The 12,566-nt window shown below is 38.5% G+C and overlaps 2 protein-coding genes across 4 annotated transcripts in view; both read left to right on the top strand.

The window, feature by feature from the left end:
* Ptx1 (pituitary homeobox homolog Ptx1) overlaps window positions 1-1,379 on the top strand; it is a 36,178-nt gene extending 34,799 nt beyond the window's left edge. For all 3 annotated transcript variants that reach the window (XM_018444387.1, XM_018444388.1, XM_018444386.1), the window contains exon 4: window positions 528-1,379. In XM_018444387.1, the coding sequence (XP_018299889.1) occupies window positions 528-1,349 (822 nt within the window). In that variant the 3' untranslated portion in view covers window positions 1,350-1,379. The remainder of the gene's footprint in view (window positions 1-527) is intronic.
* Window positions 1,380-1,399: 20 nt separating this feature from the next.
* LOC108720397 (uncharacterized) lies at window positions 1,400-3,640 on the top strand. Its single transcript, XM_018444389.1, has one exon. It carries the CDS (start codon window positions 1,528-1,530, stop codon window positions 1,825-1,827), a length of 300 nt encoding a protein of 99 aa, XP_018299891.1. The 5' UTR covers window positions 1,400-1,527; the 3' UTR covers window positions 1,828-3,640.
* The last annotated feature ends 8,926 nt before the right edge of the window (window positions 3,641-12,566 follow it).

Below are 12,566 nucleotides of genomic sequence, written 5' to 3'. Positions count from 1 at the left end.
AATGTACGAGCTGTATATGTTAAAAAAAAATCTGGGAATGAAGGGTAACATCTGTACATCATGAAAAAAAAATTCTCTTTAAAATATTGGTTATTCTAAAAATAGAAAGGAAACATCGAAAAATATATATAATCGATATCTTTTTATTAAAGAATCCCGCACTAATTATATGAAAAATTAGGTCCTAATGAAATGAATCAATTTTCATATATTTATAATGTTACAAAGAACAAAAGATGATAGACACAAGGCTCAATAATGGACTGCAATTTTTGAGCTATGATATATCAAAGGTGTAAATCAATTGTGTTCACAAAGCATCTTTACAATTGTGTTTACAAAGCATCTTCTGTGTCTACATCTTTTCGTCATCTCATTATAAGCTACATTATATATGAAAATTAACTCGATCATTTCAACGGGACACAACTTTTCATATAATTGCAAGGTTCTTTCTCAAATAACATTCTACACATTATAATTAACAGACACATTTTTCTCGCAACGCTCTGTTATTCTGTTTCTAGGTCTGGTTCAAGAACAGGCGGGCGAAATGGCGGAAGAAGGAGCGTAACGCGATGAACGCCGCCGCGCAGGCCGCAGCGGATTTCAAGTCGGGCTTCAGTACAGCCAGTCTGAACGGTTTCATCACCCAACCGTTCCCAGATCCCGACACTCTCTACAGCTCGTATAGCACGTACAACAACTGGGCGGCTAAAGTACCGTCGCCGTTGAGCGGCAAGAGCTTTCCCTGGATGAACACTCTGGGCTCAGTTGTGCCTGCGGCATCGCATCATCACCATCACGCTCAGGTCAGCCCAGTGAATCCCTTTAACGCCGCAGCAACGTCGGTCGCAGGCAGCCACGTGGGCGGCATGTCAGTTTCGGTCGGTCAAGCGGCCACGTCCATGTTACCGGGCATGGGTTCTGGTCTCGGTGTCGCGAGTTCACCGGTCGCCGCGTCTGGCGCGGCGTGTCCGTACGCGGCGCCGGCGGCACCGCATCATCCATATGGACCGCCGGTTTATACGCCTCACCATCGATCGCCCGAATCCTGTACAGTGATGACATCGAGTAGCATCGCGTCGTTACGAATGAAGGCGAAACAGCATAGCAGTGGTTATGGCGGCGGTGGTGGCGGCTCTTTCGGCGCAGGCGGTACCACAGGCGGTACCACAGCCGGAAGTATAAGTCCCGTAAGTTCGAGAGCGTCTTCCGTCGGCGGTGGCGGTGGTGGCGGTGGTTTGAGCGCCTGTCAGTATGCGTTAACAACAGCGGCCGGAGCAAACCCTCATTCCCCGGGCGGTCCCGAGGCGCACGCTAACGCCACTGCCAGGGCCCAGGTCTGAGGCGAAGCGGGGGCTACGTCTAGCCCCCATCACCACAGCGTAATCTACGGCGGCCCCCGCTACAAGTCAGCCGAGCGACAATCAGCTCAGGTCGCAAGAGTGACCCAGGCCTAGGTCCGCCGCCTCGCCGACGCTATCGTCGACGCCCTCGTCGACGACCTCGCATCCGCATTATCTCATGTATGATGAGGACGGGGCTGCGGCGGACCAAAAGATGGAAGTCGACGAGCGAGGTGTTATCGAGACAAGTAGCATGGTGAATCCCGAACAAATGGTAGCAGCTACTGCCGGTGGGATTGGCGTAGGAGTCGGTGTAGGGGGACCAGGTACAACCAGTGGAAGTGGTACTGGATTGACTGGTTACTGGCAACATGCGACTACCGCCACCGGCTACTGGCCATCGTTGTTCGACTGTTGGACGACACCATCGATCGCATCCGGTTCACAGACGCTGTCTTTGCCGCGGGATGACGATTGAGGCCAGTAGAATTTTATCGACTACTCATGCGTTGTCTGTACTTGGCGCTGTCCTGCTTCTCCCAATTTGTCGCGAAATCTCGTTTTGTTTCATTAAACATTGAATGTTTGATTTAAACGAAAATGGCTCAGAGATATCACATTTATATTTCCGCCGAAAAACGCAAAAACGATTTCATTGTAGTTAATTAAAAATATATAGTAATGACTTGTTCCCATGCCTTTATAAAATTCGTAAGTATCGAATGCGAAGTCACTTATCGAATGTATTAATTAATACATGATTGAAATTGAACGATGCGATGCAAATTTCGTCACAGAATTGGAAATATTTTATTTGCGACTCTTAAGTTTCTCTGTTGACAACTAATTATAATCTTCTATTTCGAGATCTTCGTGAAAATTGACGATAAAGCAAAAGGGTAAAGAACCAGTGTCTATCACTATAGAAGAATTGACAGAACTTACAGTTGAAAATATTTGATTACGTTGTAAATACAAGTATTATGCGAGTAATCGGCTACATTGGATGCGATCGGCAAACTACAAGTTCGGCTAGTCGGTGAACTCACATATTCCTCAAGACAGATAAAAATTAATGGAGTACAAATGTTAAACTTCCGCCGCGATGAAAAGTATATTTAATCCCCCTTCCTTATTTTTATTTTAATATTTTTAATTGAACACGATATATTTATTATTCGAATACGATGCTAAATATACATTGCGATAAAGCAACGAAATAGTATTACGTTGAAAAAAACGAGAAAAAGCTTTCTCTGAAAGAATCATATAGCGTAAATATGCTAATTGTACGCTGCATGCTTTAATAATTTTTTTCATATGTAAAATGTGGGGAACGGGGATTAATTTTTAAGAACAACGGCGCTAACAAAGATCTCTCGCGGATCACGTACTCACTATTTTGTAGATATATGTATAGTAGAACGCCGGCTCTTTATGCCGAGCGTAACTGTATACCAAAAAATTGTTACATTGTAATGACGATAATAACGATTATTCAGCAGAATACTAAAATATTATAGGCTGTAAGTAAGCGGATTGTGCGTTGTACAGTGTATGGAGCAAGGAGCATCCTATCGATTAGGCGTACATTATAAATCTGAATTAGTATTGTCGAATAATTACTAAAACAATATTCACAGTATCCTCGCGCGGCGCGTGCAATTGGATTTTTCAAGTCCGTCGATTCCTCTTCCTCTTCGTACTCTCATCGTTCCAACGACAGTGTTTAACTTATACGTATATACCCTTGATTGTGTAACTAGAGAGGCGTTAACGTAATCAACGAAAATGTCCTATTTTTATAAGTAGCTTATTATTTGATAGACCACGCGTTGTGAGACAACAAAACCAAAGTTAAACCCAAAAAATATCACGTATGTATAGTAATTATGCCGCGCGTTGAAGCCACAGAGATAATTGTATAAATTATTACACATAACGGGGGAGTGTGGTGGTGCGTCGGGAGATTTTGACGGGATGAAACGACGACGAGACACGGCGCGAATCGATCGGCTTCGGAAAAGTCGACATGCGAGCGGCCGATCGCCATAGAGCTCGAGGTATAGTCACGTAAGATAGGCGTAAGAAACGACCGCTATTTTGTATGAATCCCAATGTCGTACAAATGTTCGTCGTAATCACATATCCCAGTCCCTGCGGTGAGTGATTCGTAACGTCACGCAGAATGTTCTTCATTCCCGTTTGTCACCTCACTCGCTACGTGTAAACGTTCCTACTGGGCGATATTGAGCGCCGTAAAAGGCCCCGTTTGTAATCTAGTCACAATAAAAACCAATTCTATTCTAAAGCAACGACTCGGAACTATATCCCCTACCCGTGCGAGAGTTCACCGATAAGATTACAATTTTTATTTCGTACCAACTTGTTTTATGATCCAGCAGTTTTTTGGTGATTTTAGGTCTCTTTTATATTTAAACTTCACAAAAGTCACTATAGTGAAACAATATCAAATTTTAAGGTAAGAAATACAATGAGAAATATGAATTATATCAAATCTTATTTAAGAAAAACTGTAAGATTTTAAAAATAGACTCCCGTCTTCCAAAGATTAATGAACCTCTAAAAGAGGGTACAACTTTTTTTGTAACTGTTCGAAGATCGCTTTATTTCTCCATTTTCTTATGTATTTTTTTCATAGGAATCAAAAATTATTATAATAATAACATTGTATTCAAGGAAAAATTGGTACATTGAAATAAAAAAAATCCTTATTCACACTGTTACGAAATCGCTGTTAATTATGCTTCAAACATTTAAAAATTAATTCAAAGTTGGCTCAACAAATGATTGAAGCATAATTGAGATAACGATTTCGTAACGATGTGAATAAGGCTTTATTAACTTTATTTCATACACACACACACACACACACACACACACACACACACTATGTACCTACTAACTGTTCCTTGAATTGTTGACCCAAATAACTCTAAATTAGTTTTGAAATGATTGAAGCATAACTGACAGCAATCTCGTAACAATGTAAATTTTATTCTTTATTTCAAATGTATCAATTTTTCTTTGAGTGTAGCATCATTATTATGATAATTTTCGGTTTCTATGAAAAAAAATACATAAGAAAATATAGAAATAAAACGATCTTCAAACGGTCGCGAAAAAGTGAAAGTTGTACTTTAGATAAGAATAATTATATTCGCATCAAAGACAAAAGCAGAGGTGTGAAAATATAGTGATACTTTCGTATCGCTCTTTGTGTTGTCATTACGAAATAGAAGACTTTATTCGAAATGGGGAGATGTTGGGCAATGAATGCCGATACATGATCGTGCTATTTATAGGTAGTTAGTTATACCCCTCGGACATTGAGGGAGCATCGATAACCTACGCGAAGTCCACATGCATGCCAAGCGTGTAACGTATTGCATTACGGTGGTCGGGACGTGGCGATAAATTATGCACCCTCGGCTGGCACGCGAAGGGTCGATCGCACGTTGGTTCGCAACCACCCTCATGTGCTAAACTAAACTAAACGTATATTACAATGATCGTGGCATCGTTAATGGCGCAGCAGTTATAAGATGTTGCACAACCCCGTATGTTTCCCTATTATATGCATACGACAGTCGCGCATTAAGAAAGCCACCGGCTTTATTACGATCCGGTGAATAATAACTTTCGAGAAGTAATGCGTTAATTATATTAATTACATTGATTACTATTTGTTGATTCATATTATATTATTACCGCAATACGGAGAGAATATGGCTTATTATTATTAAATGCCGTCAGTTTTAATTATATTGCAAATGCAACGTTATTATATTTTTTTTTTTTTTCGAAATCTCAGTAAGATTTCATCGCGTTACTTAAAATTCCTCTTAATTATAAGTCCAATGTACAAAGAACGTTTTATCTCTTCGCCAACTTATCTTCTTCCGTAATCTTATCATTCGTACGGCACACGACACTTTCCTCAAAAAATTCTCCGAGCGCACTCCTTTAAAACTTCGTTGTATCATTTACACAGCTACAACGATTTAAGAAGAGCTTTTTTTCTTTATATATATATTTCCAATATTTGATGATGTTAATAGAAAAATTGAAAATAATTTTGTTAGACCATCAAAACAATTGTATAAAATACTTAAATAATTATGTAAAATGTTTAAATATTGATGACAATATGCCGCAAAAAGTTTTAACATTTTAACAAATTTAAGCGTCCAACATAATTATTTTGATAGTTCAAACAAAATTATTTTCAGATCTGTATCTAGTTAAATTTTTAGAGGCTTCAACAAAATCATTTCTTTCTAATTTTCTTTCATACATTCAGAAAAAGATAACAGTGATGGCAACTAGATATAAATTATATAGGTGACAAAAGTTTGTTTTATTCATAGAATTAATGTAGAATGTACATATATGTATATAATAGTTCAATAATAATTTTGTAATTATTGTAACCATAAAATAGTTTATTCAACTAGAGTAAAGTCGCCTCTCTATTATGAGATACCTTTTTTTAAAGGGGCTTGTAATTTATTTAATTTATAACCTAAATTTCTAGTTTCACGTCAAATTTATGGGAAATATATTTAATTGTAAGTTTTATCGTCAAAAATTAGCAGTCGATAATAGCTATACTTTGTTGTATATGAAATTTTTTATCAAAAGTGCCGATTTTGATTATTCAAAAAAAGGGTTCCTAATATGAGATACAAGGGTTTTCTTGTATGAGGTAGTATCTCGTAACAGGAAACTAAGAAAAAAATAAAGATAAACTTTTTATACACGCTTTTATTATATTACATATAAGTAGGAACAAAGAATTTAAATGTTATACATAATAATTATATAATTTTTCGATATGTGTGTATGTGTGTATGTGTGTATGAGTAATCTTAACAATAGAATCGTCATTTTTAACATTTCGTTCGATAGTATGCTTTGAGATATTGAATTGTTTAGATGGTCTCATATTAGCTAGGAATATCCTGAGTATCTCATATTACGACTTTCATACCTTGCGATTTCACGATCACCAAATCTAATCTTTACAGTTAAACAAATCATTATATTACGTGTTTTCCTATGAATACGATCTTACTCTATCACTGCATGCAGATTTTAATACCCAATATTTATTTTTGTATAATAAAACAAGATTTAAAGATTAACCTCAATAAAATTTGACAACATTCAATTTCACAAATCTTTTTTTGCAACGACTGCACGCATGATCTAATAATGAATTTTCTACTAAACAGGTTTCACACTAAGAGTAAAAAGTTCATGACAGAATCAAATACATGCGCGCGCTTGTTAGTTTAGCAGAAACCCCGCTTCTCATATTAGGAACCTATCCCATAATAGGCGACTTTATCCTATTGTGTATGTACATTAACTCTACATAATATAAAACTTGTATAGTTGTCACCTATATAGTTGCTATCACTATGTTTTTCTCCGTACATTAAATTAAAGTTATCAGCTACAGTATCGGCTTGATACTTTGATGAAATTTTTAACCGCGTGATACTAGATTTCGTGAAAAGAAATAAAAAGAGGAGTCTTCTCTCCACTAGGCGTCCTACTTTCTTCTCGCCTCGTTCCGTAACAACGAGTCATCCTCCGCCTCTTCACCGGTCTCCAATTCAGAGCGGGTAATTCGATTCTCGTCCGCCTCCGTACGTCTCCGACGAACATTTGAATACGGACGAGCTTCAGCGAGACGTGGTAGGAAAATGAGAAGCAGGAGGTGGAAAGAAATGGAACGAAGTAGGCTAGGGTGGGCCGCAACCCTGCCATCCACGTTTCTTCGACGAAATGACCTTCGCCAGTAAAAAGACGTGTTGGGACCGTCATAGTCTCCGTCGGCTTACGAACAGTCACCGTAACTCCCGAAACTTCTCTCGGCGGAGTGAAAGTACGTGGACGACACGGGATGAGGAGGAGGAAACGGAAGGTTGAAGACCGTCACAGCGGGACGAATCGCGAAAGGGCGAAAGACGCAAAGACGGGCCCGTTGAGATTCGAGGATTTACCCGCGGAATAAAATCCGATACAGCCTCGTGAATATGTTGTTCTTGCTTACGGCATCGGCACGCTCGCTCTGCCACGGGCGACGCGATCTTTTCCCCTGCGACGAAAATGCCGCTGTACTACATACGTACCCTCGACTCAGGCAAACAAATGTTACGGTTCGACACGTTACTATAATTTCTCTTGATGTTCTTACGATTATGGAATCATGCTAGATTTGCGACAACCTATTGGTGTTCAGCTGACCTGTGATTCGATGGATAATGTCAAAAGATACGAAGCAAATGCTTTTCTAACAAAAACATTTTTAAGGTAAGAGCTTAAATAGATATCTTGATACTTCTGTGAGAATTGTTTCTATGATTAATGTTGATGCATCTCAGTTATTAGTTGAAACGAGTGTTTTCACGAGGCTCGTCGCGTTTACGTGCCGTAAAGTTTGCGCGGATCACGCGCTCAAAATATCAGGCGTCTGAGTAAGATAAAATGGCAATTAACATTAACTTGAGCAACGTGTCTCGTAAGGGGTCATAAAGATACCGAGCTGCGTATCTGCGCCATCATCGCGACGTTATCGCCGTTCTTACGCATTGGCGTAATCAACACATTTGGCAGGTTTCACGAGAATTTCGCACCTTCATATTTTTATTTCATATCGTCAATTCACGTAGCCAAGATCAGTAAGATTCAGCCAGAGTAACTGACAACATTGATAAAAAAAATTAATGACATTCAACGTCAATGATCATCGCGAGATATCTACTTTCAACATTTTAAGAAATTTGCCTTTGTTTTTATTTGTCAATAAGAATATTTTGACATTCAAATAGTTGAGATGTATTTACACTTTTCGCCGATCCTCGTGCTTAAATTCGATTGTTGTTAATCATAAAATGTTGGATTTTAAATGCAGTAATTTCTGCGCAACGTCATTTTCTTCCGCTTCTCTGTACTGTAGTCCTTTATGCAAACTATTGCATGACACTATATTGCGCATACCATATAGAGTGGATCTCAGGTATGGTGTTATTTATTGCCGGTACGTGAGGTATCCGGTGCGTGATACCGTCGTCTCGAATCAAGCAAACCGTTCTCGAGTTCAACTTACTTTCGAAGTTGCTTCGACTTTGCTTGTACTGTTCGTTCTTAAACTGAGAAACTTATTAGTGTGCAAAAATAATGTGTTTCGTATTCCGGTAAATTAGATGGATTTTTCCGACAACTGATACTTGTTATAAAATCGTGATTCAATTTGTAAAACTTAATTTTTGCACAATACTTTTTTATGTCGTGAATATTTAAAATTAATGAATTTTCTTTTATTATATTTTTATTGAGACTTAAAAATCCTTTTAATTATTACACATAATTTATAGTATATATTATAGTATATATTAATAACATTTTTTTATTATTACATAAATTTGTTTTATATTTACACTTCTAAACTTTCATTTAAAAGTTCTTAAATTTTAATATTCTTCTTTCTTAAATCTAAATGTTACATTTAAGGAGTAACAGAAGATTGCTTTAAGTCGGTCAGAATTTTAATAAATTATTTTTTCATTTTGTCGTAAGAACTGTAACATCTGCAAGTCGATGTCGATCGGTCCATTTAACATCGATTGTTTCCGCGCATAGCAATCAGTCAGAGTGCGAAACGTTGTACTTACGTATGAACGTTTGCCATAAAATCGAATTGTATTCGCATTTTGTCTCGGACGAAACTCAAGCGACCCGACATCTCAATTGATGAAATGAATGCGACACGTTCCACCCGTAGAAAATAATAGATTCTTTTCCATTATTAAATTCAAACAGTATAAATAAATGATAGCAATCGTAACAATTAAAATTCCAACACATTGATAGCGAAAAAAATTATAATTATGAGAAATCCAATAATTAATTAAACATACAATGAAATTTAAAAAAGGATAAAAGATTTCTTATTTGTCTGGAAATTCCACGAGATAAGTGACAAACATTTTTAATTTTTTCATAAATAAAAGAATACGTTTTGGTCTCGCTTTGAGTGCGAGTCTTGCTAGGATTTTTATGACCAATGTTCACTTTGTGAATAAAAAAAAGCACACTCTGATTATCAAAAATGTTTTTTTATGCAAACCACAAGTACATCGTCAAAATGCGTTTGTGGTTACGTTAACGGTTCGGATCGCTAGTAAGTGTTGTAGCACGCCTATAAAGTTGGTACGTCGCGGAGACCATGCATAGATGCATATAAGGATCAGCGAGGGTACTACATAATGCATCACCGCGATTCTCTCCTACCCCATTGTGTGCGTGTGTGTCTATCCGGCGTATACGGCATCGACTAACGTGTTTCAAATGGAGCCCTTTGTGGCTGCGGCGTCGGCGTCGAGATTGAATATAAACGCGGGAATAAGAAGCCATTTTATCACGCTTCCCGTTGAGCTTTTACTCTAGTGAAATTGAGGGCTTAGGGCGGGGGCTTAGAGAATTGGGAGAATTCTTCCTCGGCTTCGTTTGCCGCGAAAATGAAATGACGTTGCTTCGTCGGGGAGAGAAAACTGCTCCGCGTTTCTCTACCCGCGTTTAATTCTTATGGTAATCGTTAGCCACACGCTTTCGAATATTCTGGCTCACTCGGTGTTACTTCGGTAAAAGCGGAGCGCTTTGCGATACGAATCTCACGGAAATAAGCGCACGTTTAAATTTGCTTGTACTTAACGAACAAACGCTCTTAAAACCTGAGGTACAAACTATGTTGACCTAAAAACAAATCGAATTGAATTATTGCTTTAGTGAAAATCAAATAATTTCAGATTATTCTTTGTTAATCCTTAATTGCAAATCTGATTCAAATAATTTAGAAAAATGTGTATCATGTCAAATATCTAATTTAGTTATCGCGAATTATATTTCACTAAATACCGAGTGTTAAATCGGAATTTCGTAACGTAAGTTCTATAATATCTTTGGTAGCGACACAGGAGAAAAGGTCACGACTGTCAGGATAAAAAGAACGCGCATTCGACGAGCACGCACGAAACGGTGTCGTTAAGCGCGACTGACGCATCATGATTCAACGTTCTGTCGTGGAAGAGGATTCGAAACGGAGAGCCTGCACCTGCAGGGCACTTTGAAGTAAGGTAGGTAATCCCTGCTCGCACGACGGCGACTAAGCCTTCATGATTTAGAAGCTCTTGGAGTATTTTAAGAGTCCCCTTTGCTCTGCCACCCCCGAAAACAGCCGCTCGTACAAGCGCGTTCCTGTGTTTAGAAATGCAACACTGTCCACCGTCGTCTTGACTTGGCTAATCTTCCCATAGTTATGTTATCACTTTGTTCTCAGTAGCTCTATGTTATGTCCTAATCTCTGAGAATAAGTTGCCATTCCAAAAGTGAAAGCTTCCGTTTCATAAGTCAAATTTTAACTTTTCAACAATATCGATTTACAAATAATAAAATTAAGTTTGCTTGTTTGATGTAGGTATGTATATTTCTAAAAGAAATTTGTATTTTTAAAAATAATAAAATCGCGTAATTATTTGTAAGAATAATCATAAACATGTGATGTATCTATGTATAAAAAAGTGTCATGAGAATGAAATATTTTTTTGTATTATTTAATTCATAAATATGCTTTTAATAACTCATATGTATCCAATGGACATAGATGTAAAAAACAATGTTTAGATTATAATTGTTTAAAATCGAAAAATATAATTATTTAATCCACATATAAAACTTGCAGACATGTAAGACGAGAAAAAATGTTTGCCATTATTATTATGCTATTGAGAATTTATACACATGACGAAATCGATCATTATATCTTCTTCGATTTGTTCGAAAGAATCAAATAAAGATCAATAAAGGTAAAATTACTTCATGGAAGAGCAATAATAAAATTTACTCGCCAAGCGAGCGTGAAGCCGCGAGCAAACGATTCCGGAAGGGTATACATGTACGCCAAAACTAACTCGTTGTAGAAGTCAGCTCAGGTAAAGAAAAAGGAAGAGGGTTGTCGAGATATTGTGAGAGAGAAAACCTTTGGCCATCCTCTGGCAATGGCCCTCTTCAGGAACGTACCTCGAGAGCAGGCTAACCTCCTGGGCTACCACCTTTTCCAACCTAGCAACTACCCTCCGCCCTTCCCTTTTCTCGCTCGTTGAATCTAATTACATCCGCCAAGACCCACCCGCCCCACAAAGTGAGCGGAAACTCAAGGGATGTGCGGGAGAGACGGAAGGAGGGACCAGGAGGACCAGAACGAGCGAGAGAGAGATTAGACCCAGGAGATAGGGAGTAATAGAAAGAGATAGAGAGAAAGCAGAGGGAGAGCTAGAAAGAGGGAGAGAGAGAGAGAGAGAGAGAGAAGCAAAGAGAGGGTGAGCGTGGAGAAGCAGAGCGTTGCCAGGCGACGGAAGCCATCTTGGAGGGTTGCAGCCACTAATGGCCTAATGAATTTAATGGAGGCTCCCCGATATAGAGTAGCAGGAGAACCAAGGTGGAGAATAACGGAGGCGAAAGAAGAGAAAAGGAAGAGATTGGGCATAGAAAGAGAAGAGTGCAAGTCGCCGTCGCCGTCGCCGTCGTCGTCGTCGTCGTCGACGTCGTCGTCGTCATCGTCGTCGACACTCTTCGCGCTTCTAATTCTCTCCAATGTCGGTGAACACTGAAACCAACAAACGGTAAGATTCTGATGTAGAAATGTAGAGAAAAAACGGTCGTGGACAGACAGCAAGTAAGAAAAGAGAAAGGAAAGAAAATTGTCGGTTTTCCGGACTACTGAGCGCGACCGGGGGTGCATTAACCGAACGTAACATTCGGAAAGCCGAGAATGGTCTACCATTCGGATTTTCACAATTAAGTAAAGAATGAGTCTCTGTCTGTCGCACGTGGAACGAAGTGACGACTTGCACCGTATGTTCTCGCAAAAGTCGAAAGTAACGAAAGTAATAACTGACAAGAAAAGATGTATAAAAAATAATAGCTGCAATGTTATTTGTGCATATGTGTGTATACTTTTCAAATATACAGAAAAACAATGATTTCTAGTTATTGAGCAATTTTGTACTATAATTGTATTACAAAATCATAATTATGTACACATATTTGTTTGGCCAAGTCATATGAATATCTGTTATCAAAGCTTGATTGGATTAATTATCTGCATCGTCGATGTCTCCCACGTAC

Source organism: Mycetomoellerius zeteki, unplaced genomic scaffold (assembly GCF_001594055.1).
Source record: "Mycetomoellerius zeteki isolate Tzet28-1 unplaced genomic scaffold, Tzet1.0 scaffold149, whole genome shotgun sequence".
NCBI lineage: Eukaryota > Metazoa > Arthropoda > Insecta > Hymenoptera > Formicidae > Mycetomoellerius > Mycetomoellerius zeteki.
The sequence above is the reverse complement of the archived record's forward strand: the minus strand, read 5'-3'. Positions and strand labels throughout refer to the sequence as shown.

Bases quoted from the DNA above. Each gene is read 5' to 3' on its own strand.
- LOC108720397 (XM_018444389.1), top strand. From the start codon at position 1,528: ATGTATGATGAGGACGGGGCTGCGGCGGACCAAAAGATGGAAGTCGAC.